Source organism: Gambusia affinis, linkage group LG01 (assembly GCF_019740435.1).
Source record: "Gambusia affinis linkage group LG01, SWU_Gaff_1.0, whole genome shotgun sequence".
NCBI lineage: Eukaryota > Metazoa > Chordata > Actinopteri > Cyprinodontiformes > Poeciliidae > Gambusia > Gambusia affinis.
This window is the reverse complement of record NC_057868.1, coordinates 8940781-8967640: the sequence shown is the minus strand read 5'-3', so window position 1 is coordinate 8967640 and position 26860 is coordinate 8940781. Positions and strand designations below refer to the sequence as shown.

The following is a 26860-nucleotide window of genomic DNA, read 5'->3' as shown; positions in this document are numbered from 1 at the left end:
CGCATCAGGGGGTCTTTTTGTGGGCTCTAGTGTCCCTTACATGACAGTAGGCTAACAGGAAGGGGGGATGGAGAGGGGGGAAGACATGCGGCAAATGTCGTCGGGTCCGGGAATCGAACCCGCGACAGCCGTGACGAGGACTCAAGGCCTCCAAATGTGGGTTGTGCTATCCCCTACGCCACCACAGCACGCCCATTTATACCATTCTTAATGATCAATGGAAAAAAAAACAGCAGTCAAACCCTTCCTACAACTGCTGACCAGATTTTTGCATGTTTCCACTATTGTCTTGACTATTTCACTTTGGTCATGATCTCCAACTCTTTGAAAATGAAAGGTCTCTCTGCCATCACCCTAATCTCTAACTCCCTTCAAAGATTCACTTAGTTTCAAGTTGAGGATGCGACTGGGTCAATCAAACACGTCCAGCCAAAAGAAACCTAATAATAATTTACTTATATTACATGGAGTGAAAACCCTTTATCTCTCTGTGGTGTGAGTAATTTTAGAATAATTTTTGGCCTAACTATGAATCTGTTCATTTTCATAAAACATTTCAGATACATGAAGGAACAAGAGAGTTCTCTACTTTCCTATTGACGTTATTCTCAAAGTCACTGGCTCCAAGTCTTCCTCAGTTCAACGTAATCTTTTTGCATAGCTCTGAACTCACTTAACATTTGGTTAAGGCATTTTGTCTAACTTCCAATTTCCAGGTTTGGACATGTGTAACTTCACTTATAACAACATGTCGTAAATAATCTGAACATTTATAGAGTATTTTGTGTCCCAGACTCATTTGCATAAACACTGCTAAACACAATTATTTTCTCCTTCCCAGTTTCATTATGTTCTTGCAAGCAGTCAGACTTTCTTGTAATGAGCTTAAGGTGGATCTTTATGTACTTTGTTGATCTATGGTGACAACTTTTTTTTCTTTCAGGTTTTTACAGAGGCCACGTGCCTCTATAAAACTGGGCTGGCAGAACCTGCAGATGGTACTTAAAAGTCAAAAGAAGGATGTTTGCAGATGAGTGCACACATTTTATCTGAGAAAAGCCGATTATTCTATGAAGTACAGTGAAATTGTCTATGATTTTCAGATTTATGCTTCTCAGAGACATTTCTCCACCTCTGCATGTGTAAAAAGATTTTAAACGGTGACCTCTCATTTCTTTTGCGAACATTTCCAAACTGGAAGTCAGCTTTCTGTCTCCATCTAGTGTTTTTGTCAACAGTGGCTTATTGAGCTCTCAAGCATCTTGAACATAAATAGAAAACCTCTTTTCCTGTAACATTTTAGAAACAGAAAAGTGTTTAAAATAAAATGTACGCACTCTGAGACGACGGAAATCTTCATCCGAAATTGTACACAGAACTTGCAAGGCGACATGCGAGCGATCCATCTGAAGCACGGAGACCGAATTGACCCGATCATTAAGTAAGGAGGAAGAGGCTTGACCTGATATTTCCTCTGTTGTTTGGTCAGGAAAGGGACGTTATTGTAAAAAGGCCTGTAAAGACAAATAACCCCTCTGTTGCCATGGCAAAGGCACAAACAGTGGCGGCTGAAGACAAAAGAGCGCGGGACGATAAATCCAACACTGTCAATTTTGTTTAGTTTTGAGGGTGTTTTTGTGGGAAATATGGTTTCAAAACAAGTGGTCACGTCAGCTTTTCCACACCGAAAGGGAAGTCAGATCGGGGGGTTTTTTTCATCTTTTTTTTTTTTTTTTTTGAAACCAGCCACATTTTCTTCTTGGGCCCTTTTTTCCAAGGCTACGACATCCTGATTGGTAATAGGAACATCTGACAGCATATTTTGCCTCTGGATCAGGAAACTCCTTGTACAGCTGTATACATGTTTTTATAGCCTTTGGCGGAAAGGGTATTGTCTTTAAAGAAGGACGCTTTGTCCAGCCTTCAAATTTAAGTGGAAAACCATCCAAGCAACTATGTTTTGTTTTTTTTTTCCTCATATGGTCAACAACGACGAATGAACCACGCAGATCTGTGACATGCTTCAGATCAAGAAGGGTTCGGCTTGTTAGAAGACATCCTGGTTAAAAAAAAAATTAATAATTGTCAACCTGAATTCTTTATACAATTCAGTATAAAGAAAGGAACAGAGGGTGTTCCTCAAAAATACCCATTCAAACAGCCGGTCCATCTCGCTTCACCTTTAAGCACGTCCTCTCTCAGCATTACCCACTCTGATGAAGAGTGGTTATGTCGCTCAAATACAAGAGCTAGACACCAAAGAGTCTCTACAGCCGCACACAGTGAGATCTCTGCCCTCTAAGAAACCTTAAGACATTGCCAGAGCTGTGTTTTATCTTGACAGTTTGTTTCACTTTGTTTGCGTTTTGTCTGTGAAGCTTTGGGATGAAAGAACAGCCTCTGTGAGCTGCGTCTGATTAGAATCTAATTGTTAACATTCGCTGCGCGTCATTTTTTTATTATTTTTTTTTTCTCCCCCGTCGTCAGGTACGGGCCTCTTCCCCGTTACGTTGGGGGGACTCTCCCCTTTCTGCTCGCTCCTGTGTTTTACTCAAGTACTAGTTAGCACCGAGGTGGCAGGAGAGGAGCCCCCAGCTCGACATCATCGACAACAACAACAACAACAACAACAAACAGGAATTGATGGCGAGTGTTTATTATCTGGTTTAATTGCTCCTCATCTGGAGGATCTGACAGTTGCGGTTAATGAGCGAGGGAGAGGAGGCACACGCTGCTGGCAGCCTGTTTCACCGTGGAAGACGTGGAAGTGTATGTGGGTGTGGGTTTGTGGCGAGAAGAGGATGGATCGCATTCCTAGCTCAATGGAAGATGAAACATCAGACTGCATTAGGCCGCTACATGCGATTTTTGTAGCGTGCGCGCTAGCGAGATCACCTGTACAGTACCTTGTAAAAGTGTTCACACCTTGTGAGCAGAAGCTTAAAGCAAGGGTAAGTTGTAAAAGCTTTGAACGTCTCGCAAAACAATGTTCAGTCTGTGGTCTCAAAAAGGAATGAGTATTGCACAAATGCGAACCTTAATGACAGGCTGGATGAAAAGAGCATCGGGGAAACAGCCAAAAGAACCTTGGTCACTCTGGAGGAGATGCAGAAACTCACAGCTTGGAAGAGTCAACCAAAAGGACAACTGTTTAAAGAAAGCCATGATAACCTATGTTCGCTGTTTGCCAAAAACTCATGTAAGGGACTGAAAACATGTGGAAGATAATCTGATCAAAGAGGAACCAAAATATTTAATCCCGCACCTATTGATTATGTGTTGCCTAAACCTAACACTCAGTAAAGCTATGTTAGAGAATAGTTAAGACTTTCAAATTTGGCTTCCATTCAATCTCAATGGCCATTGAGTCAGTCTGTGCAGATGAATTAACCGAAATGTCAGTGTGTTAGAGACGTATATGATCCTACAACGCAACGACTCAGTGGGGCTAAATACAAATGCACTTTTTTGATATTGTCTACATTTTGCATCATTTATCTCCTACTTCAAAATAACACGTTGCTTTTTTGGTGGCCCATCACATAAAATCAGATTTACAGGCACAGTACCAACACAGCACTGTAGGTCTGAATTGGCTTAAAGCAAGGGTAAGTTGTAAAAGCTTTGAACATCTCACAAAACTCTGGCGTGAGTCCTGTACAGTAACCAGATCATCTGCAAAGGCAGGATATCATTGAAATCGGGCCTCTTCCTCAGTTTTTCATATGGCCCGCAGCACACCTGGCTCACATCCAGTCAGGTACAGCTTGACTCAAAGAACCATTATGATCAAGTAGACAGGAGACCTGGAGGATGAGAGTACTAAAACAGAGAAAAAATAATAATAATAATTTTGAATTGGACAAGGGAAGCCTGCTTTTACACATAGCAAAATAAACACACACCACCACAACTATGCCACCAGAGACTCCTTCTCCCATTCATAAATTTCTCCTCCTGAGAAAAACCAGCATTTCTCAAATAGGCCATACCCACCCCTTGCCTTGCCTCAGCTCAGTGGGCCCACATGGGAACAATTAGTGGTGTGCATAAGTTTGGCCAAGATCTGTATAGCAACCGGCCACATCTGTTTTTATTTACCTTTTTTGCTAGAGAATGCCAAGAGGACATCTGCTACTGTGCAATGCAACTGTGGTTACATGCGTGGTTGACCCATGATTCTGTAATTACCCGCTGAAAGAGATGAAGAGGCTCGGCAAACCACTCAGAGCCACACATAGCCTTCCTCCAACCTCCTCTTCCTCCCTCGTGTGTCTCTCCGTTGGCATGTGAACCCTGTCTGCCTTGCAGAAGTGTCATTTAACGGCTTAAAGTTGCACACAATAATGATTTTCACTTCATGTTGGCATCGTTAAGTCTCCTTTAATGGCTCCTTATTTCAATCAAAGTGGGATTAAATGCATCTGCTTGAGAGGAAATGAAACGAGATACACTCACCTACTTTCCTGATCTGATTGCTTGTTTGTGGTCACATGACAGAAGCTGCACGGTTTTGTTGCTGAGCCTTCTGGTTTTATAACAGTGCACATTTTCTGTGGTTTTGCACTTTCATGGTTGAGTCTGCAGAAATGCTCAAACAACACGCGGCGGGTGAAGACAAGAAGATATGCAAAAACAAAGAAAGGAAAGACTTTACTAGTTTCAATTATTTTTCCAAAAACCTAAGACGACCAGTAAGGAGGACCTGTTTATAGCAGCAATGAGTGATTATCTGCAATGACAATGAAGACCATATATGGATCACTTAACAGGAGCAATATGTGTGTGTGTGTGTGTGTGTGTGTGTTGGGGGCTGGGTGCTACCATGCTTAGCATCCCCCAGATGAGCAAACCATATGCTCCGACTGAAATTACAACAAAAAAGAAACAGTATAACATGAAAGAGATTTTTTAACTTTGTAAAGACACTTAACAGTCGATGCACAGAAAGGCTAATAGCCGCAATAGGCCACATGAAAAGAAGGAGGATGTTGGTGTGCCTTTTTTCTTTTTTTTTGCAGAGCTTATTCCATTTCCTGTTCATGAGTTCACAGAGCAGATGGGAACCAAAGGCTCTAGGAAGTTTAGATTTTCTGCCCCATGGCCCATTGTATATGATGCATGTAACTGCAAAACATTGCGCTGTTGTCATCTACAGAAGCTTTGGTGCATGTCAAGAGGTCACAATAACAAAGGTGACAAGAAAAAGGCTTATCTTTGGAGCAAAAACATGTATTTCTTTACCTCAGATTTCTTTACAAATATGCAATTCTGTTTTGCATAATTATGTTTGTGATAAGGTGAAAGCAAGAGAATACAGCAAAAATATTGGCAATGCAATATTACCCTGTGTAATTTATATTTTGGGTTATGACATGTTTGGGGTATAACATGATTTATAGCATAATTAAAAATTAGTCTGTTTGTGCGGGAACAAAAACTCGCAAAACTGGTTCGCTTGGAACAGGCCTGGAGGGCAAGCTGCAGCCTATTAAAAAATACTGTAAAAAACAGTCAATACTGCCCTCTCCTGGAGGTTAGGAAGACTGCAGTAATGACAGGTAAAGCTTCGTCCAGCTCAGAGCTGATTGAGACAACCAGAATATAATACCAAAGAAACATGGCACGATGTAACTAAAATATTTAGTTTTATTCTGTTTAGCTATGAGACGAAATTAACTTGGTGTTTGTGTCTTCTGCTGCTCAGAGAAAGGGATGCACTTATTTTAGATCACCTGCACCTGTCAACGTCTGGATTATCTCCCCTGCTGGCAGAGGACAGCTCACATTTCTCCTTATTCAATCGACCTTAGCGAAGGTAAACATATGCATGGAGTAAAGGTGGCAAATTAAGCAAAACTGAAGATATATTGATACCTGAAAATGTAAAGATGGATTTAAAAAAAAACGAGGCAAAAAATAGAAAGAGGAAAACTTTTTTTTTCTGCTTTGGAGAAGTAGTCACACCCATTGAATACTTTTTTTTTTTTTACATCCTGTCAGGTTACAACATGCTTTACTTGTAACACCTGTTTTTTCCCCCAATACAAATCTGACAATTGTGTATTCATTATTGAGGCAGTATTTTTGTAGGGACACTTTTGGCATAATGTTTTAGTGTATTTCTCTAGCAGTTCTGCACATGTTGATACTCATATTTTTATTTTTTTTTTGCACTGAAAAGCTAAATTTCAGTCTGATTGTAAAACATTTGTGAGCATCAATTTTTAAGTCTTATAGATTCTCAATTAGACCTGTGCTGATGCGACACAAATTGGCTCAGACTGTGAGATTAGGATCATTGCCCTGTTGGAACGTGAACCTCTTCCCCAGTTTCAACTCCTTTATAGCGTCTAACAGTTTTTCTCCCTGAATTACCTTGTGTTGACCCATTTATCCTTCTATTTTTGCAAACCAGTCACACATTACAAAAAAACCCAGCTGCAACGCTTCCCTCAGCACAATCTGTGGGTTCAGATCACCTGAGTCTTTGTGTTCATTTCCAGTCCTAAAATACTTTTCTGCTAGGATTCCTGAAATTGTCCAAAGCTTTAACTCTGCTTTACGCAGCAGAAATCTCAATAGAGTCCAGATGTTCGTAGATAAACCAGACATGTCAGAGACATTTTGCTGTCAAAGCAACGACTTGTCAATAGTAGATCTTAATTCCTAATGTTAGGCACTTAGTCTATTAAATCTCACTTTAGGCAGAGGGTGAAAAAACTCAGCACAAAGTGTTCAGGTTAGGCATGACTGAGTGACAAACAAAAACAGAGCCAAGTGTGGCTCTATTAAATGCAGCGGAGGAGCTAATGGTCACAATAACATCCAATAATTAATCACCTCTTTAGTTTTACTGTGTTCATCATCGGCACACTCACCTTCGGATGGCACTATGTTCTCCATGCTCCAATGCATTTTGTGATTTGTCTCTTTGAAGGTGAGCACATCTACTCTGTGGCACGCCTGCGGGAGATGTTTGTTATCAGCACAGGGCTGTAATTGCTTATAGCTGCTTACCTTTTGAGCAAATGTGTGAAAAGTTTGTTGCTGCATCACACAACATTTGTGTTGTGTCATTTTAAAGTTTAGCCAAAAAAATTTACCTGTACTGTAGCACTATCCTTGATTTGCAGTATTTGCATTGCAAGAATGGTTAGTCACCAATTGTATGGTCTCCTCCTCGCTGAACACCAGTGAGCACCAGAGCTTCATCATTGCATTTTATTTATCATTGCTACCTCATCTGGTCAAACCCACGCATTGATTCAAAATTAGAACCAATACGTGGGTAAAATCAACTCTTATTTGGAGTTGATGTTATTAATAACATCAACTCCAAGAAGATAACAAATGTTCTTAAAAGTGAAAAAAATCAATAAGAGCAAATATCTGGAGAAACAACCTGGGTCTAATTTGTTGTGCATGAGTCTGTGAAACGCTAAACTTCTGGTCCTGTGTATAAGTTGGTGTCACTAAATTAGAACATGATTACCTAAGCTCTGTCCATCTAGTCATATCATCAATGGAAAAATGTTTGCCTTGAAGCTCAAATTATTTCCCTTAATGATGGGCTTGGTCACATTTTTTCACCATCAGCAATCAGAATGGACCTTACCAGAGGGGCCGCTTTTCATTGGATGATGCCCATTCTACGTAATAGCGCGGCTACAACGTGCGTGGACGTCACACAAACACATGCTAATGTAATGCTAGACTACTACCATACTAGCGTACCAGCATAAAGTTTTCGCATCAACAATCGAAAAATAATGGTTCTCCATTGCCAGTGGGGTATTTGTAGTGGTGATGTCAGATATCCTGATCGTATATGTGGTCGGAAAATTCACAGATTTCCAAAATCAGGAGCAGAATGCCATGCTTGGATCAAAGCTTGTGCACGACCGCATGAGCAGCTCAACTTTGTAGGATCTACAAAAACAAAGGAGTGTGTGCTAGTGTAAGTATTATTGCTTTGCTTTAATAGTTAAAGCAAAGCAATAATACGTCTTGCTTTTTAAAAATTTATTAATTCATTGATTGATTAATTAATTGATTAATTAATTAGCATTTTGTCGGCAGGGATGGGCCAACAGCGTCCCATCCTTATCTCACACCAGCAGACGGAGCCCGAGTGCACACATGATGTGTCTGCTACACAGTCTTATGTTAGCTAAACAGATCAATATGCAATGTGTACTGTATCTGACATACACTAAAGATTTTATTTTAGCAGAAAAGGCTATGGACGAAACTGTTACTTGTGTTAGCCACTCTAGCACCAAGTGCAGTGTATCAGGCTAGCCACACTCAAACATTTGCCAACACACCACAGGAATCATCCACTGATTTCAAAAGTAACCAACAAAACGATGAATGCCCGACTTACCCAGCCTTGCAAGAACAATAGGCATCAGTGATCTTGTCCACATCTATATCGACGCTGAGGGTGTGAGGATCTGCCGTTTTCCTCATCGACCGAAAGCATTTTGCTATGACGTGCACAATTTTGGAGGCATCGCGCCTCAAGTACCTTTATCTCATCTAAAAACAATGACAAGAACTTGTTAGTTCCTCTGTCCATTGTTGTAGATGATATTTGTTCAAAATTAGGCAGAAATGATGCACTAATTGAGACGGAAATACTCCGCAAAGAATCAGACCAAGTGGAAGACGCCATGTTTACATAGAAACTTCCATAGAAACAAAGCGCCGCGAGGCTTTATTTGTGAGACTTCAGATTTTCTAGGTCAGTTGTGGGCGGAGCTTGGTGCCACCTGGAGTTTAGTTCCACTTTTCATGTCAGTGGTAATTAAAGTTATCTTCAGTGACATGCGGTGAGGTTCATGGCTGGTGAGGCACTGACTTAATCAAAATCGTTAGACCCCCTGCATGTTATTGTTTACATGCGGAAATTTCGCGCATGCGGACAACATTGAAGGGCAAAAAGACTACTTTCACATGCCATCCATAGCCGCGCTGCCAAGGCAGAATAATTCCGTTAACTCAATGAAACTTGGAAATATAGATATTATTAATTTTATGCTATGCTGTGCTGCAAAGGGGAAACCCGTTGAAGTACAACTAAACCACCATTTTCTCGCTCTCTCTATCAGCCAAGCTACACGTAGACTTGTCGTGTGTAGCTCCCCTTGTCTACTCTATCACTAGCTCGCTGTTACTGTCTCTTACTCTGCAGACGCGGAGTCACAATGTCTGGGATCATGAGCGCCCCCTGCCATGAGGCAAAATAACTGCCTGCCTCACCTCGAGGCTGTTCTCTGCTGTTTCTGATCGCTCCTCAGCGCACAGTTGGTGACACTGTATATTATATAGGTAAGCTAAATGATGGTTATTAAATCCAGGTGAAGCTCAGCTCGTTGCTGCCTCACCAGCTTTACTTCCGAGCATGTGAATGGGAAATTGCGAAAATTCAGCGATTTTGAAGAAAAAATTATCAAAATTGGTTAAGCTAAATGAAAAATAAATACTTTATAGTACAAAACACAGGGTGAAAATAGCAATATAGATTATCTTATCATTAAATTATTCTTCCATGATGACAGCACGTCACTGGTTATCATACATTGGAGAACAAACAAGGTCACAAGCTGAAGGTATTGGATCAGTCACACTGTCTGATAACAGCTTTGAGAAGAGAACCATCTTGGGTCACAATGTCTTTTTTATTATTGCACTAAAACTGTAAATTAAGTGACTTTTGTTACATATCTTTCTCTACCAAACTTTTGCAAATACTTTCAATTTTATTTTCGTCTTCAACTTTGGGATTTAATAAATGATAATCAGGTAATTCTTTGTAAGACCGGACTCAAGTCAATCATGACCCAGCCCATACTTTGATATTTGAGCCCTCTCCTTTCTGCATTGCAGAAAACACAACCTGCTTTACAGAAACGCACATGAATCCAGAATTTAATTCACTTTCAAATGTAGAAAATGAAAGAATTTATTAATTTCACTTAATACATGTAGGTTTTTCTAGCAATGCTTATAATCCACACAAATGCTTTCTAATAGTATATAAGAGACTGTATTGCTTGCTTCTGCTTTCTGTATGTCTTTCTGATGTGACACTCCCAACCAAAGTTCAGTTATTTTGTTTATTACTAAGAGTATTATGCAGAAAAATTATAGTTTGAAGGGATTTACCTCCAACATAACCATTTTATTTCTTATTTGTTGTATGTAGTAAGTCTCTACACCAGCCTGTTTTATTTCAGCATTGTCTGCACAGAATAAAGACTATACAGAGTAATTAATATTTATAACAATTATTTTTAGGAATTTTTGATACAAATTCACGGTAATTATTTTAAGTTTGCTATACATTTTTAAAAAGTATATATCCAATTTTCCAGAATATTAAGTGAGTCCCTTTTGTTTTGGTTTTAACGTGAGTCGTCGTGGTTTTGCCTTAAAAAGACGTCACTTCGCTTAAGATTTGTAAATCAAAAACCGCAAGACAATAACATTATCAAAACATCAAAAACACGAACTATAATTTATTAATAGCGATTACCAGTGGTAATAATTTTTATTTCATTTATTTTACTTTTCGACCTCCCCTACAGAGACATGAAAGTGAGCTGTTCCAGTATGATGATGTCATCTTTACAAGGTGAGCGGCCATTTTGTTAGCCGTGTGTAGCTGTGCAGATTTCGTTAATCAATTTTCACCGAAAACAACAACTTCTGGAGGTTTTTGTTTACATTGTGTTTTCGATTCCGTACTTGTAAGCCGGAATAAGAATTGTTTACTCGCTGACATTAAACATAGTCATTCATTTTCCGAGCTGCTTTGAGTTTGCTAGTTCTTTAGCTAGCTGGCTAACTTGTTTACGTGTTCCGTTGAGAGAAAACATCGGGCTTTCATGACCGCCAGCTTTTAAATGTTACAACTGTCAAATGAGCACGGTTTGTCCGCTCCTGACTGCCGTTGCTGTACATTTGTATCTTTTATTTAAACCGAAGAAATTTTGAGCCACGTTTAAGACCTTCCAACTCGCGTTGCACCTCAGTAGTTAACCAGCAACTTGAGCTCCGTCATCAGCTGACTGCTCTCGGACCAGCGCTCAGCCATCCCGGAGCAACATGTCAGAGCTGTACATTAGGGTGGCTGAGGATGAGAACGAGGAGCCCATGGAGATTCCCTCAGAGGACGATGGGACTGTTCTACTATCCTCGGTATCAGCTCAGTTCCCGGGGGCTTGCGGTCTTCGGTACAGAAACCCGGAGTCCCAGTGCATGAGGGGGGTCCGGCTGGTGGAGGGCGTCCTGCATGCACCAGAGAGCAGCTGGGGAAACCTGGTCTACGTCGTCAACTATCCCAAAGGTGAGACAGGATATGCGTTTTCCTGTTGTTTATCACCAGACTGTCTGCAAACGTTAGCCTGTATTCAAAGCGAGTGTGCAGTCTGTCAGTTTAGCAGCTATTGCACAAAACCCACTATAAAATGCTATTTTTATTCTGCATTACTAGTTGTGTTACGTTGTAATCAAATGCCTAAAGACAGCAAAAGCTAACTCAAAGCACAGTACAGAGGCTTTCTTTAGAGTTTGCTGTGAAAACAATACTTATCAACCACATCAAAACTCCTTCATAAACTTCTCACTGTTTCAAAAAATAAATAAATTTCAAGGTTATCTATATAGAATGTATCTTTCAGGCATAGTTCAAAAAGTAGTATAATTAAGAATACAACACAAAAGCACAAAACTAACATACAGACAAGTCAAGAAATCACAAGTTACATTAGGTAAATGATCAACATAATTCAACAGAAATAATTTGCTCTCCTAAGGTATTAAAAGCCATCCAGTAATAATTTGGTTTTAGATGAGGAGTAGTTTGGTCCAGAACATAAGAGCTACAAGTGCCTGTCCATTCGGAGCATCATTAAATGAGCAAAAACATGTTTAAAACCACATATAAAATGAAGAAGGGCCAATAATAAGAACCAATTAAACTGTGGATCCAGCGTTTTAAGACTTCAAAATACAACAGAGTTCTAACATTAAAAATGGATCCCCATGCGTCTGACCAAATCTGTTTGTCAAAGTGAAGGTTTGAATTAAACATCAAGGTTTGATGTGTGACTTTTGAAAAGGACGCAAGCCATTCAGATCTGTATGAGAAGTGTCAGAGGCAGGATACGAATGAAACAAGACATTATATGTTCTGAAGATGAAGCCTAAAGAAATCATCCATTTGTAAAAATAAAACTCCACAAGTGAGAGAGAGGAGCTAAAAAAAAAAAAAAAAAAAGAAAAACAATATCAAGTCCTGTCAGACAGGTAAGACCTGAAGCAGTCTGACCTCAGTATTGTGGCATTAAAGGACAAATGAAACTGTCGGGTCAAAAGCTAAAGTCAAACCGAGTTTCCTGAATCTGTACACCAAAAAAAAAGTCTTGAGTTTAAATGCTTTCAAAGAAAATCAGGATATGTGATTGTGGCTTGTGACATAAGGTTTTTATTTTTTATTTTTTTACAAATTTATTAAAAACCTGTAGCAAATGTTACCTGTCAGTAAGTCCTGACATTTAAGCTGAAGCTGCATCATTAATAAACGTAGCTATATATCAAATACATATAATGGCACAGAATAAATTGCCTTGGTTCATAGTTGATTCTGTGGATGTTTACTTTCCGTTCTCTGTGCGTCTAATTAGATTTTTGTGATTGTGTTATTTTTTTCTTATGCCAGTATATTATTTGTTCTTTGCAGATAACAAAAGGAAGATGGAGGAAATCGACGCAGCGTCGGCTGTTAAAATCAAAAGAGGTTTTCAGAAAACGTCAGACCTCATAGTCCTCGGGTTGCCTTGGAAAACAACAGAACAAGACTTGAAGGATTATTTTAGCACCTTTGGGGAGGTCATTATGGTGCAGGTACTAATGTCTCATTTAACTTTAAATGCTCCTGTTTTTCCCCCCCTCATATTAAGCTCTAACTATACTGAATAGCAATTTTAAAGTGGAAATTAATCTGGCATTCTCACTCTTTGCTGTTTCCAGGTGAAGAGAGATGCAAAAACTGGCAACTCAAAAGGTTTTGGGTTCGTCCGCTTTGCAGACTATGAGACGCAAACTAAAGTCATTGCTCAGAGACACATGATTGACGGACGATGGTGTGACTGCAAACTTCCGAACTCAAAGGTTATCAGGACACCATAACAGAATACTCTAGGAAATGAGAATCTGATGTTTTCTTTCGCTGTTAAGATTTAGTCGCATTCCTTCGTTATCAATGTTTAGAAGATTGGAAAATCACTTTTTAAGTCATCACAATAGATTGAACATAATCAATCGCTCTGTCTATAATCTGACTGGGCTTCTTTCTCTCCCCAGGCATCTCCCGATGAACCGATGCGGAGCCGCAAAATCTTTGTTGGCCGCTGCACAGAGGACATGACGACGGACGACCTGAGGCAGTACTTCATGCAGTACGGCGAAGTCACTGATGTCTTCATTCCCAAACCTTTCCGGGCCTTTGCATTTGTCACGTTTGCTGATGATCAGGTAAGAGCTGCTACTCCTCACTTACACTGAACAGTAGCTCAAATTTTAAGATAGCTGATGTTACAGTAAAAAATGAATAGCATTCACACCTCTCAGACATTTTTCACGTTATTTATTTCATATCCACAAATGTTTGTGTACATTAAACTTGAATTATTTTACAGAAGTGAATGGGTTAAAACTTAATTTTTTTTTGTAAAAACAAATGAAGTACATACATTTTCTTTCCCCTTTAAAAGTAAGAGCTCCCTTATAGTTGATCTATCACCACAATTGTCCCTAAAATTACACTGAAGTCTGCAGTTGTAATGCGTGAACTTTTGAAAGGGGTTTATACTTTTGCAAAGCATTGAATTAATAAAGAAAGCACAAACTATTAGGAATAGATTTGCTCAGCCGTAGACTGAAGTAAACAACAGTCTGTGGTGTTAAATGTTCTCCTTCTGTTCTTCCCTAGGTCGCCCAGGCTCTGTGTGGAGAGGACCTGATCATCAAGGGCGTCAGCGTGCACATCTCCAACGCTGAGCCCAAACACAATAACAGTAGGCAAATGATGGATCGGGGTCGGTTTGGGGCTGGCGGGTTCAGTCAGGGGTACGGCAGTAATCGCGGGGGGCTAGGCAGCGGTAGTGGAGGGGTTAACTTTGGGGCTCTGGGCCTTAACCCAGCGATGGTGGCAGCAGCTCAGGCAGCGCTGCAGAGCAGCTGGGGAATGATGGGCATGCTGGCTAACCAGCAGGGCTTGACCACAGCGGCCGGCACAGCCTCTACCACCAGAGATCAGACGTATAGCTCTGCCAGCACCAGCTACAGCAGCCCCAGCTCAGCCAGCCTGGGCTGGGCCGGAGGCACTAACACGGCCTCCAGCAGCGGCTTCAGCTCCGGCTTTGGCACGTCAATGGAGTCGAAGTCTTCTAGCTGGGGAATGTAGAGCTAGGTGAGAGTTGATGTTTTCTCTCGCTGTTAGGCAAATCTGGTAAGTATACCTACAGGAAGGAATGGCTTATATCTTATTTAAGAAAGAAACACTGCCTTTTATTTTATTAAAAGCGAACATTTCTACTGGTGTGACTGACAGTGTAGTCATGCATTGAATGGGTAAAGCATTTAGTTTGTGGAATCCCCCTACGTAGTTTTGTTTGTGAGAATATGTTACGAAGAGACGGCCGTGCATGCACCATAACTACTTATAAACGTGCACGAGTATGTTGAGGTCTCCCTGCAGTCCGTCGAAAGCTGGCTGTCAGATAATTATATCAATTTATGCATCATATTGTATTTCTTTGTTTTGTTTTGTTTTTCTTTTCTTTTGGAAACGCCTTCATGAACGTTTCTTCCGCAGTTCACCAACTCTTTCACAATTTCCCGGGAGGAGTCGCTTCATTGGCTGCAATGTTCGGCAGATCTCAGTATCCCTTCCCCTCCTCCCACGTGTAAATGCTTTATCGTCCGAGAACACAGCTTCACTCCGCGTATACAGTGTTAGACGGTGGGTGTTGCCTTTCTTTTCTCTCCCCTGCCCCTCTTTTTTTTTTCCCCCCTCTTTTAGGGATATAGAAATCTTGTCTGCCCCTGTCGCTTTTTGATCTCGATGAGTGGATTTGGTGTTGGACCGAATGAGAGTGAGCAAAAGGAAGGAAAGCAAGAACTGTTTGTGCTTTATTTATATATTTTTGAAAGACAAATGCCTGGGAGAGGTGAGAAGAACCTGTGGCTTTGTGCGAGTGTGAGAGGAAGAAGCAAAGTACGTGTGTGTTCTCAGTGACCATCACAAGGACATTTCTTGCATCTCAAGACCCCTGAGTTTTCTGCTTACTCGTATCGTTTTTCTATCCATCCCTGATTTTTTTTTTTACATTTAAAGAAAAAAAAAACACTGAATTGTCAAGTGCTATAAATATCTGTATCTTTCAGTAGATCTTTTCTTGCTGTCCAATGCGATGTGAATGCTCGTCTTATTTTCTCCTTGTTACCACCCTCTTTGTGTGAAAATGTGACTTTGTTTGTGAAGTCTGTGTGAAGGGAGGGGGAAAACACTGAAAGAGTGCTGAAGTTTGGAAGATGTTCCTGGTGAATGTTTGAATAGTTCCCATTGAAAGTTTGTGTTTGAAGTGGTTTCGAATGCATTTTTCTATGTTTTGTGAATCAAAGGGAAGTGTGAAATAAAACTTAATTTAACTAGGGAAAATACCCTCTTGACAAAGACTTGTTTTTGACTTTAATTGAACTGCCAACACTTTAATTCACATGTCTAGGGTCGCCGGATTTGGAAAAAGCCAGATTTTCTTCTGAGCCCCAGTTTGGAGTCGGCGACGCTTGATGACGAAGCCGAAATCGCCTTAAATCTGGGAAGGATCTACGTCGCCTCATTAGCAAGAAACATTCGACCACTCAGCTAGAGTGATATCAAAATTTTATTCACATATTTGTTTGTTTTGACACATTGGGACCAAAGTCATCCTGCTTGTTAGAAATTTCATTTTGTCCTCCAAAAACTGTTCAATTCTACCTCACTAGATCATGTTCAGAAATACTTCACACGTATAAAACCTTATATTATTTATTGTGATCAAAAGTTGTATAGGCATAGCAGGATATGTTGATAGCTGTTTACTTTCATGAAGACGTGCATTGGCATTTTTCAGTATAAAGACCTGAGCGCAAAATCACACTTTGTGTATTGATACTAGTGTTGCAATGTAAAATAAAAAGTAGTTTTTTTTTTTTGTTTTGTTTTTTTAAGTTGTATGTGGTCTCAGTTTTGGTAAGCATGTTATTTTTTACTTCAGATTAGCTGATAGTTTTGTAGGGTTATATATTATTATTTATTCAGTGCTGTGATTTTCATTTAAGACCTCAGATTTACAACTTCTTCTTTTTTTTTTTTTTTTTTAAGTGAGACTGGTGTATGGATTAATTACATACAAAATTATATTTCAGGTGAATGCTTTTTGTTTGTTTTTATGATAAAAAGCTAGAAATTAATGTCTTCAAATATTTGAATTTGACCTAAGATCAAGTTGTAACAAACGAATTTGAATAGAGCGATATTGTGTTGCACGTCATGAGATCTTTCACATTCTGACCGACTGACGCACAAGTTGCGATGAAAAGGAGTCGTGTCCCCCCCCCCAACTATTGGTTAAGCAGTCATGCAATTCTGCAAAGTGTTACTTTTTCTCAATTGCTTTGGCGCATTTCTCTGCTTGGAATCTGTTTTATTTTTATGACTAATTCAACTTCTACAACATTTAGTCACCATATGTCTCATCATTTTTCAACAAATTGTTATTGCTTTCAGACACGAATCGATTGCTTCCATGAAATTCTAACGTCATTTGCTTATGTCAGTCCAAATGAACTATACTTCTGAATCCTGGATAGTCATTCCCTATACGTCATTTCATTGCTGGAATCGTTACATACCAAACTGTTGAGCTAGTTTTCAAAATCTGTCAAAATTCTGCATTATGTTTTATTTCTTTAAAAAGTCTGCCAAGTTGAGCAATTTCTCTCAGTAAACCTCAACTTTGATTAATATTGTTTACAGTTGTGTAAAGCTTTTCTCTGTTGTAAAAAAAGTTTGTACTTGGCTTATGCATAATTCTGTGAAAAAACAACTGCATAGAGCATAATGCAGTAAAAATGTGACGCATTTGTATGCAGGTCAAGGTTGTGTTAACAAACAAGGAATTGTACTTTGGTTTTCAAGCACTCACAGCTTTCAAAATAAAATTTAGAGGAAATAAAGATAACTGAGCAATATGTGCAAGTATTTGCAGACATTCTTTTATCATAAAGAAAAAAGATTGTTGTGACCATGCAAAAGTGCTTATTTTGTTTCACAGCAGAGCAAACGACTAGACAGTAGTGGCGTATAAGTGTCCTGAATAAGTACAGTAATGTGTAACTAAACTACTTTTTAAACGCCTGTGCAAGTAGTGTAGTGTTCTTTAGCATTTTCAGGTAGTGTCAGCAAGGTCTGACGTTCTTGCATGAAAAGATGACAAAGCCACTTCACTATCTTCTCCACAAACATGCCAGGACTTTTGTTTTAGATGCCACTGAGTTTCATTGACCTGCATATTTGCTTTTGGAGGAATTAACTATCCATTTTGAGCGAGAGTTACAGGCTACGAGTTTTTAATTGCATTTATCATATACATCACGTATATATGCCTTTCTATTGATCATGTTTGTTATTTGGCTTCATTTAGGAACACTGAAGACCGCATACTTATTGAATAGCGACCCCCAGTTTGCATGTAGCAAACCGTGATACGGGGACAGTGCCTCTGTTGTTAGCATATTCTACCACATGGGATAGTAGCATCTGAGCTGTGGAACGCTAAAACGCAGTGCCTTGTGGGTAACAAGAGAAGATAAATATATAAACTCCTACTTATATCCGAGTTTTTCCTATTTTAATGCAGCATTTATATTTAAGGTATGAGTTATGATTCTGTTTTATGTATAGCTAAATTTCTGGAAGTTGAGAGGTCACCTATTTTATGTAAATAAGCATAATTTGCAACAGGATGCTTTATACTTGTAACTATTGTAATTAAAACCACCAAAATGGGGTTTGTGTATATGTATTAAGTTTTACATTAATTACCTGTAGAGATTTCAACGCGTTATCTGCACCGTCATTGAGAAGGGCAAGGGGTTTGTACAAGAAGATGTGGAGGAGGTTTGATGAGTCAAGACTATACTTTCAGGGATCATTTCTATAGTTTGTGACTTGAGAAATGCGTTTCTAATCTGTATGGTCTCGCTAACCACGATGAAGAGTAGGTGATACTCTATCCTGAGCGGGAAGCTTGCAAAGAAAGGTGACCGACGTCACGTGTTCCTTGCATTTGATGACCGTTCACTGTCTCCTTGGAGACAGCGAGGGCTGGAGTATGATCAGAGTGGTTGTGAGCACATTGTTAAATAAAATCGCATATCTTTTATTTAAACTTCAGAAAGAGTTGAGAACTAATCCTAAGTATTTTCATACGGTTATGTGGTGAAATCCACCCTTTTTCCACTGTGATGTTAATCTGACCTTCAGATTACCAAAACTATTTCTACGTGTGCATTAAGCTATAAACACTCAAAAGACATGAATCATATATTTTTTTCTTCTCTGCCTGAAGGCAAATCAGTCCAACTTCTCTTAATTAAGGTCATTTAGAATTATCAAAATTATTTATACTTGCCACAACCACAAGTAATGGGAATATGTGAATATTTATTTACTTATTTACTTCAAAATAAGGACGATTACCATCGATGAGGGAAAGCCCAGATGATGACGTCGTGGCTTCGGAAACTTCTAGTAAGTTAATTGACACATTTGATTTAATTGGAAGCACACCTGGAACACACCGCTTAAGACATCAGGAAGAGAATCATGCAGCTGCACAGGTCTGGTTCATCCTTGAGAACAATTTCCAGATGCTTGAAGGCGCCGCGTTTAAACTGTTCAAACAATGATATGCCAGTACAGACATGATGGGAATGTCCAGCCTTCACACCACTTTGGAAGGAGGCGGGTTCTGTGTTCCAGAGAGGGAACATTCTGATCTGATTGTGCAAATTATCCTCAATAAAATGAAAAAGAAAAGACTTTGTGAAGAGGTTGCTGAACCCGGTAAGACAGTAGTGAAATGTGTTTTTGTATCCAATGTATTTAAACTTCTGGTTTTATCGAGTAATTTGAGACGGATTAAATATCCTTCCACAATAGAGTGCTGGACCTTTGGCCTCATTCCTCCTGACTGGAAGGATTTATCATGCTCTGCTAGGATAGTAGCATGTTCATATTTGTAATGTAAGGTGTTCAACTTGACTAGTTGGAGTGTAGCTACAGTCTTCCTCCAGCAGGTTGTGCTGTGGCACCTTGATTATTTCAAGGGATCTTTTTTCAACGCTACTACGGGAGTCTGTGATGAGTTTCCTAATTTAGAGTTACACACAAACAAACCTTAGCCTTGTTCACAGCTCACACGGTGTAAGGACCATCAAAGCTAATTATAAAGGGATTGAGATCTTTATTTAGCCTTTTACAGATCAGTGCAGCGCTTCACCTTAATCCAGTGTTAACGCTGGGTCCAACACGACTGATGAACGTTAGCCTCGTGTCCAGATGAGGTCAGCGGGTTGTTGTGTGTGATTGTTGCTACATCAGAACAGATCAGAAGTAGAAAGCCAACGCACAAACACTATGGTCCCATTTCTTGATAAATAAAACTGCAAGAGGTCTCTGAAGAGTAAAAGTCAGGATGAAGCTGAGGTTGGTTATGAAAGCTGGAAGGTGGGACACAGGCTCTTCTTTTCCAAGCAACGTCCTCTTTTACTCATCTTATTTGTGGTTGTTTTTTGTTTTGTTTTTTCATTATTTTTTGTTTGTTTGTTTTTTAGCACCAGGTGAGGGTGGGTTGTTAAGCGTTGTAGGAAGAAGAGGAGACGTTTCCGCCGTGGCCCGTCCAGTTGGTGTGGATGTAATGCCCGGGGTTTGAAAGCAGCTCGTATGTGTGAGCGCCAAAGTAGTCCCTCTGGGCCTGGAAACAACAAAATCAAAACTACATGAGCACCACTTGATCTTGCTCACATCTGAACCACAAATGCCAATGTGTTCAATTGTAGTTTTTATGTGATGGATCAACACATTAGTACATTATCTTGAACTGGAAGGAAAGCTATAGTTTTTAAATATTTTTAAATCAAATTACAAAAAAAAAAAAAAAAAAAAAAAAAGCATGTTTATTTGAATTCAGCTTTCCTGAATTAATTCAGCAAAAACACACATCTGCAGCTCTTTTAGGGTATGTCTCCACCAGCTTCATGCAGCTACATTCTTTGCCAAAGATCGGCTAGATTTAGGTCCAGACTTTGACTAGGCCATTTTAACACTTGCATAAAATTTGCTCTAAACCAGTGTACTGTAGGTGTTCGAACCCCGGTGTCCAGTCTTTAAAACCTCCAACAGGTGTTCTTACAGGATTCATCTACCCGTCATCCCAGTAGATGAATGGGTAGATGAATGATGTGATGCTGCCCATCACCTCATGTTACGACAGAGGTGATGGGCAGCATTTCCTCTCACACACAGTGTTTTACGTGTACACCAAAAATTTCAACTTCCGATTCATTTGACGATGACTTCTGCTGTCTCTCCAGCCTGATTTTTAACAGAACGCCAACTTGCCTTGCTCCAAAAATAATAAGACTGCTTCTCTGACTAAGCAGTCTTGGTCACAATGGTTGATGGATTGAACAGTGCTCCATTAGACGTCCAAATCTTTAACATAAATTCTCCACAACTTCCTCCCTGACCTGTCTACGGTCTTGTGGTCTACGTCGTGCTGGACTATTACATAAAACCACAGCAGTTTGTGGTCGTAATACGACGAAATGTGGAAAAACTGAATGTACATGTGGTCACAGAAACAGTTCCCAACATGCAGCTCCTACATGTTCTCTGTGTGTAATCTGACCCCCTCGCCCCCTTTAAGACTCGACCCTCCGCTCAGTGGGAGCCGATTCGCAGCAGCTGTTGCCGTGTTTACCTGCAGCAGGTTGGCAGGCAGCATGTCGTGTCTGTATCCGTCGTAGAAGGACAGAGCCGTGGTGAAGCAGGGCATCGGGATGCCGTGCTGGACGCCGGCGCAGACCGTTCTGCGCCACGACTCCTAAAGACAGAAGGTAAAAAATTAAAAAATGAGAGCTTCATCCAAGCTGCTTACATACAGCACATCTGGTCGGGAAGAACAGATTTTATATTTGCAGCAAGTGCTAAACGTGTGAATCTGTCTAAATTAAAATAGGTTCAGTAAATTTTAAAATAAGGACGTCTTGAAATCGGCTGCCAGGCTTCGTTTTCCCAACAACTTGGACCGAATTTACTTGATCCGAAATGGAAAGAGATCTTAGCAGACAGATGAAAGTTGCAGCAACAAGTCACAGCTTTGCATCACAGCTTTTCTTTGTAACAAGAAGGAAATGGACTTTGTCAATGTGGCTGTTGTAAGCTTGGGTTTGCTCGACTTCCCACTTCCTCATACCTGGCAGTCTTGCACAGCATTACTGAAAAAATTGTCCAGCAACAAGTTCTGCAGGTCAGCGTCTCGGTCAAACGCCTCTTTGATTTTACCGAGGAAAACACTGGAGAGAGAGAGAGAGATGTTGTATGTAATTTAGATTGATGCAACACTTTCCATCAGATAATCAATCACTGTCTCATCATTCTTCACTCCATCTGACTGTAAAGGGAAGGTCACACTTTCTTCCACTAAAATTCCTACATTACAACACAACACAACAACAACAACAACAAAAACGATCCAATTTAACTTCCTTAACATCACAGCAGTAAAAGCTTTTTGTCTCAGCTTTACTGAGAAAGACGTTCCACTGAAGCCTTATGCATCATAAAATGAGGATGAAACACGGCTGAGGAGTAGCACCTTCGGATGATGCAGCCTCCTCGCCACATCAGGGCGATGGCGCCGTAGTTGAGCGTCCAGCCGAACTCTTTGGCCGCCTGCCGCAGCAGCATGAAGCCCTGCGCGTAGGAAATGATCTTGGAGGCGTAGAGAGCCTGCAGAAACGAAAACGATCGCTTTAACAGGGCAGGATGTGTCAACGTTAGGACACTTTCATAAAACCTGCGAGAACTGCAGCTTGTCCTTCATAATAACTTGGAAAGCAACGATATTAAACTGAGCCACACTTTTCTACATGTATCCATTTTTACGACATTCTTGAGTTAATTCAGTTTAGGCTTTCTGAACTTTCTAAGAGATTCAACGACTGCAGCAAAGCAAAACTCAAACTCTGTTTTAGGTCAAATAAAATCCTCCTGTCAGCAGCAACAACAGTAAACTTAATAATAGTAAGTTATGGTGTTTACAAACCTTCATTAGTGTTACTTTTCCGTTTAATCTATTGTTATTTTTAGCTTAGTTTACCAGATTTTGGGAGCAACATTTGTGTTTATCAGGTTCTGACACATCTGTAGCCAAAAATGCAGATGAGATTTTGTGATGCTTTATTTCCTCGGATAAGCCGCAGCGCAATAAAATCTAATAAACAGCACAATTTTCAGCTCCGCGTTGGCCATCTGGAAAGCAGATTGTGCAGGTAGCTAACAATGTACTGAGACAAACACATTTTGAAATTAAAGTTCTGAAATATTTGACAAATGCTACAATTTTGACTTTAATACTGAATATTATTGTTGTCGTTTTAACCCCTTAACTGCCAGCCTGAAAACGTTTCCATGTTATCCAAACGGTCTGTAATGATAATAATAAAATAATAATAATAATAATAATTATGTATTTCAGGAGCCCAATTCTCCACCTTCCTAATGTCCTCCAGGAAAGAAGCCTTGTTGCCGTTGAATTTGACCCCCTGGGGCCCGGAGAGGCTGCGGCTGGCCTGGACCCGCTCTTCCTTCAGAGAGGACAGGCATCTGGCAAAGACGGCCTCCCCTGAGACGCAGGAAAGAAGGGAGGGGGAGAGAATACGAAATCTCTCAGCAGACGTAGAGGAGCTAACGTGAAAGCAGCACAATCTCGTCAACAGAGCACTGTTAAGTTACAATCAGCATGACTCGGCATTATTTATGTAGGCGTGTCACAGAAAGCAGAAATCTTAAGGTTTAACACATAAATAATAAAATCCTTTCCTACTGTAGAGACTCTTGTTTAGTCAGCATGACTTTGCGAAAAACAAACTTTCCAGTTAGATGATGCAAGAGAAAAACTGATGAGGCCTCTGAAATCCCCCCCCCGACCCCCATATGCATACTGCTCCACACAAGCTGGGACACTCCTCACACAATGGAGCTCTTTTTAGTGTGCGGCGGCCGACAGTAGCAGAGCGGACGGCATTAAAAAAAAGCTAATCCTAACAAAGCCTGGATGGGTTTGGTAACGGGCCGGTTCATGCTAAAATAGATCAACTTTTTCTCTCTGAGCTGATTTACTTACAGTCGTGCCCTAAAGTGAGTTCTCTCTGTTTTTGTAATGTTCTTCATTTACTTCGGAGATAATCACAACAATACAAAAGTAAACAACAAATCCAAATCCTTCTTATGTCACTAGAGAGGAGCAGGCAGCCAGAAAAGCCTCCAATCTTCTTAACCTGCAGCCTAATAGCAATCACATCTAACAAACGCTTGTTGACTTGAAATAAATCTGACCTTTACTCTTTAATAACTGTCTGGCGCTGTAATCCTAGCAGGTGTGTCCTAATCCTTTTTGTTACAAGGTGTGGAGTTTACTGAAAGAAACCAGAACTGCAGGAAGATGAAGGGAAACGAGAAACTTCCTGATTTCTGATTTCCTCCTACCGATTAAAGTGACGGGTGTGCCGTACTCCAGGGCTGAAATGGCCGTCCATTTCCCCGTGCCCTTCTGTCCGGCGCTGTCACGGATCTTGGGCAACAGGTGCGTCCCATCGGCATCCTTGTATTTAAGGATGTTGGCCGTGATCTCAATCAGGAAGGAGTCCAGCTCTGTCTTGTTCCAGCTGTCGAACGCCTGACCATTTGAAAACAGAAGGGAGTTAACGCGGCACCGACAAGAGACGGGGAAAAAAAATAACGTCGACGGACGCTCTTCTCCCCAAACCTCACCTGCGCCATCTCATCGTGGTCCATCTCCAGGACGTCCTTCATCAGGTGGTAGGCCTCGCAGATCAGCTGCATGTCTCCATACTCGATGCCGTTGTGAACCATTTTTACGAAGTGACCCGCGCCCTCGTCCCCGACCTGCCTCGCAAACGCACAACGACGTCAGCCTGACGCCGCGCAGCCTGAGCCGCTGGATCCTAAATGTTTAAAGAAGACGCGGCTGCACCCACCCAGTCACAGCAAGGCTCTCCTGTCCCAACCTTAGCAGCAATGCTCTGGAAGATGTCTTTAATATGTGGCCTTTAGAAACGAATAACGTCAAATGTTTATATTTAACCAGCCAATTGCAAACGTTAACTTTTAACCAGGAGAGGAAAAAGAAAAGGCGACTTTCAGTATTTTGTTTTAGGACCCACCAGGCCTCCTTATGTCCCCCTGGCATGAGCGAGGGTCCATAGCGAGCTCCCTCCTCTCCACCGCTCACTCCGCTCCCAACGAACAGCAAGCCCTTCTCTTTCAGGCTCTTACACCGCCGCTGTGTGACCAAAACACAAGAGCAACTTTGAAAATTTATGCTGGGAGATGAAACAAAAAAAAGAAAACGTTTCTGCCAAACTTCTATGACTTACAGTCGTGTCTCTGTACTCAGAGTTGCCTCCATCGATAATGATGTCTCCGGCTTGTAACAGAGGAACCTGTGAAAGAAAAAAAATTTTAAAAAATGATTGGATCTTAAAGTGGATTTAAGATGAAGGCATACTGAGCTTTTACAAATGAAATGATTTCATAATCGTTTACAGCTTATGTGAAAACACTCCAAAGTTTAAAATGGAGATGCACCAATCATCTCAGCTGATGCTGAATTTCTCTCTTTTTTTTTTTTAAGTCCGAGCTGATGATTTCAGATTTCTTTTCTACAGATTGTCGGTTTTAAATTCAACAGAAAATGAAATTATAACAATATTCTTAACTTGATTTCTTTTTTAAAATTATACTCCCCAAAATTTGTCAATTTTTACGCTGTTTATTGCTGTCTTTATAGACCACAACTTGTTTTTTTTTATTGTTTATGTATTCAATGAGTATGAAAAATTATTACCTCCCTCTCTATGCCACATAAATGAACAGTTCTGCCTTTCCCCACCTTTCTACTCTCTTCTCTTGCTTACGAGAATGAAAAACATGGCTGTTTAGTTTTCATTTCCACACCTTAAATATATCTGTATACCTGGTGTTTATTCTGGCATTTCAGCAGCAGTAGGAATAATTACTCCATCTCTAGTTAAAATGAGTTCAGGTTGGCCATTTTGTTTTAAATCTTTGTGCAAATATATAGAAAGGATTGCATGTTTATCAAAGGTATCATACAATTGGACTCTTAAGAATACAATACTTCATAGTTTAGCATGACATTTGTTTTCTTGATGTTTTGGTAGAAAAACACCAACCAGTTTATCAATGAAGTCATCCACTGCCTGTCCAGCCTTAACCAACAGGATGATCCTCCTGGGCTTCTTCAGCTTGGACACCATGTCCTCCAGGGACTCGGCTCCGACCACCTTCGAGCCCTTTGCCTCGTTCTGCAGGAAGTCGTGCACCTTGGAGACGGTTCTGTTGTAAGCGCAGACCTGCAGAGCAGAGATGTTGCTCATACTGACGAGGGGAAAAAAATCCACAACAACAGCAGAACATGATGTACCAAGGAGAAATGTAAATAAAAGAAAGTCAGGGTCTTACCACAAAGCCATGGTCGTTCATGTTCATGATGAGGTTCTGGCCCATGACAGCCAACCCAATCAGTGCAATGTCTGCTCTGAAATCAAGAGGAGTATTTTAATATATAATGTCAGGACCTGACGGCATGTTGGCATCAGACTGAAATACTAAAAAAACTTTTACATCACTTTGGTATGGGTTTCCTGGCTCTTTTACTAAAGTAAAGGGCCTTTAGATCAGAGCCCAAGATGACTTCAATTCCCAGAGTACAATGTGATTACTGAGTCACTAATCCGTGTAGTTTTACATGTTAAATGTCATGTCAAATATTTATTTGTACTTATGGTTAGAGGTTTTTAGATACTCAGGAAGAAAACTACTAAAACTTTGCAACAGAGAAGAATACCCCTTTTAAAACAGGATAAGGAACTGCTAAATCTAAAGCATAAACGTCGACAACCAATTGTTGTGCCACTGCCAAAATAAGTACAGCGTATTTAGAAAACTTACTGAGCCATGATTTTCCTCGGGTAAAGTAGCTGAAAGGTAAGACGAGGTAAAATGAGAGTCGTGCTGCTTCTCCTCGGGTTCTCCTCTCTTGGTGCTTGCTTCCTCCTTCCTCTGTTCCAAACATGATCCAACAGATTACGTACGCCCACGTACAGCATCCACCAATCAGAGGGCGCCTAGATGACACAACGCACTTTGGCCGAGAATTCTAATTGGTCCACAACGCTGACCAGAGACATCCTGCCTCCTATTGGCTGGTTCGGTGCTCAATCACGTTACACCCTATGGAACTGGTTACACCCACATTGAAGCTTTACGGCTTGGCTAAAGTGCGCCTGTTAAAAATTGTAATAGAGAATCAAAATTTTTAAAAATGAAAGGCGGCCTCTCGGCTCACGTTTTAATTTCATGTGACTAAACATTTCCATTCATTTCTAAACTCTTGACTGAAACAATTTA

General features: G+C 40.4%; 2 protein-coding genes and 1 non-coding gene across 5 annotated transcripts; 2 read left to right on the top strand and 1 right to left on the bottom strand.

The window, feature by feature from the left end:
• The first annotated feature begins 10621 nt into the window (after positions 1 to 10621).
• tardbpa (TAR DNA binding protein a) lies at positions 10622 to 17310 on the top strand. Of its 3 annotated transcripts, XR_006371222.1 has the most exons (7): positions 10625 to 11356; positions 12752 to 12915; positions 13042 to 13182; positions 13375 to 13545; positions 14003 to 14087; positions 14888 to 15034; positions 15801 to 17310. XR_006371222.1 is itself a non-coding variant. In XM_044123053.1 (6 exons), exons 1-6 carry the CDS (start codon positions 11116 to 11118, stop codon positions 14980 to 14982), a joined length of 897 nt encoding a protein of 298 aa, XP_043978988.1. In that variant the 5' UTR covers positions 10625 to 11115; the 3' UTR covers positions 14983 to 15794. The 3 variants fall into 3 exon arrangements, 2 of the variants coding, with proteins under 2 accessions (XP_043978981.1, XP_043978988.1); XM_044123053.1 differs by lacking the exon at positions 15801 to 17310 and having other exon boundaries at positions 14888 to 15794; XM_044123046.1 differs by lacking the exon at positions 15801 to 17310 and having other exon boundaries at positions 10622 to 11356; positions 14003 to 15794.
• Positions 17311 to 18250: 940 nt separating this feature from the next.
• On the top strand, positions 18251 to 18466 carry LOC122840532. The gene has a single exon (XR_006372255.1). It is a non-coding gene; the product is annotated as a small nucleolar RNA U3 (small nucleolar RNA).
• A 1100-nt stretch (positions 18467 to 19566) lies between these two features.
• On the bottom strand, positions 19567 to 26551 carry pgd (phosphogluconate dehydrogenase). The gene is made up of 13 exons (XM_044123034.1): positions 26402 to 26551; positions 25913 to 25988; positions 25624 to 25803; positions 24805 to 24870; positions 24592 to 24710; positions 24406 to 24475; positions 24179 to 24313; positions 23894 to 24083; positions 22900 to 23030; positions 22002 to 22135; positions 21600 to 21699; positions 21105 to 21227; positions 19567 to 20096 (listed from the first exon to the last, which is right to left on the bottom strand). Exons 1-13 carry the CDS (start codon positions 26407 to 26409, stop codon positions 19977 to 19979), a joined length of 1452 nt encoding a protein of 483 aa, XP_043978969.1. The 5' UTR covers positions 26410 to 26551; the 3' UTR covers positions 19567 to 19976.
• Positions 26552 to 26860: the final 309 nt, after the last annotated feature.

What these genes read in the sequence shown, in the direction of transcription:
- tardbpa (XM_044123046.1), top strand. Translation starts at nt 11,116, where the DNA reads ATGTCAGAGCTGTACATTAGGGTGGCTGAGGATGAGAACGAGGAGCCC. An exon ending in CGTCGTCAACTATCCCAAAG is followed by an intron (nt 11,357 to 12,751) that starts GTGAGACAGGAT and finishes TGTTCTTTGCAG; the next exon opens with ATAACAAAAGGAAGATGGAG. An exon ending in GCAAACTTCCGAACTCAAAG is followed by an intron (nt 13,183 to 13,374) that starts GTTATCAGGACA and finishes TTCTCTCCCCAG; the next exon opens with GCATCTCCCGATGAACCGAT.
- pgd (XM_044123034.1), bottom strand. An exon ending in GGGGGACATAAGGAGGCCTG is followed by an intron (nt 24,476 to 24,591) that starts GTGGGTCCTAAA and finishes TCGTTTCTAAAG; the next exon opens with GCCACATATTAAAGACATCT. An exon ending in TGCCTGCCAACCTGCTGCAG is followed by an intron (nt 20,097 to 21,104) that starts GTAAACACGGCA and finishes TGTTGTTTCCAG; the next exon opens with GCCCAGAGGGACTACTTTGG.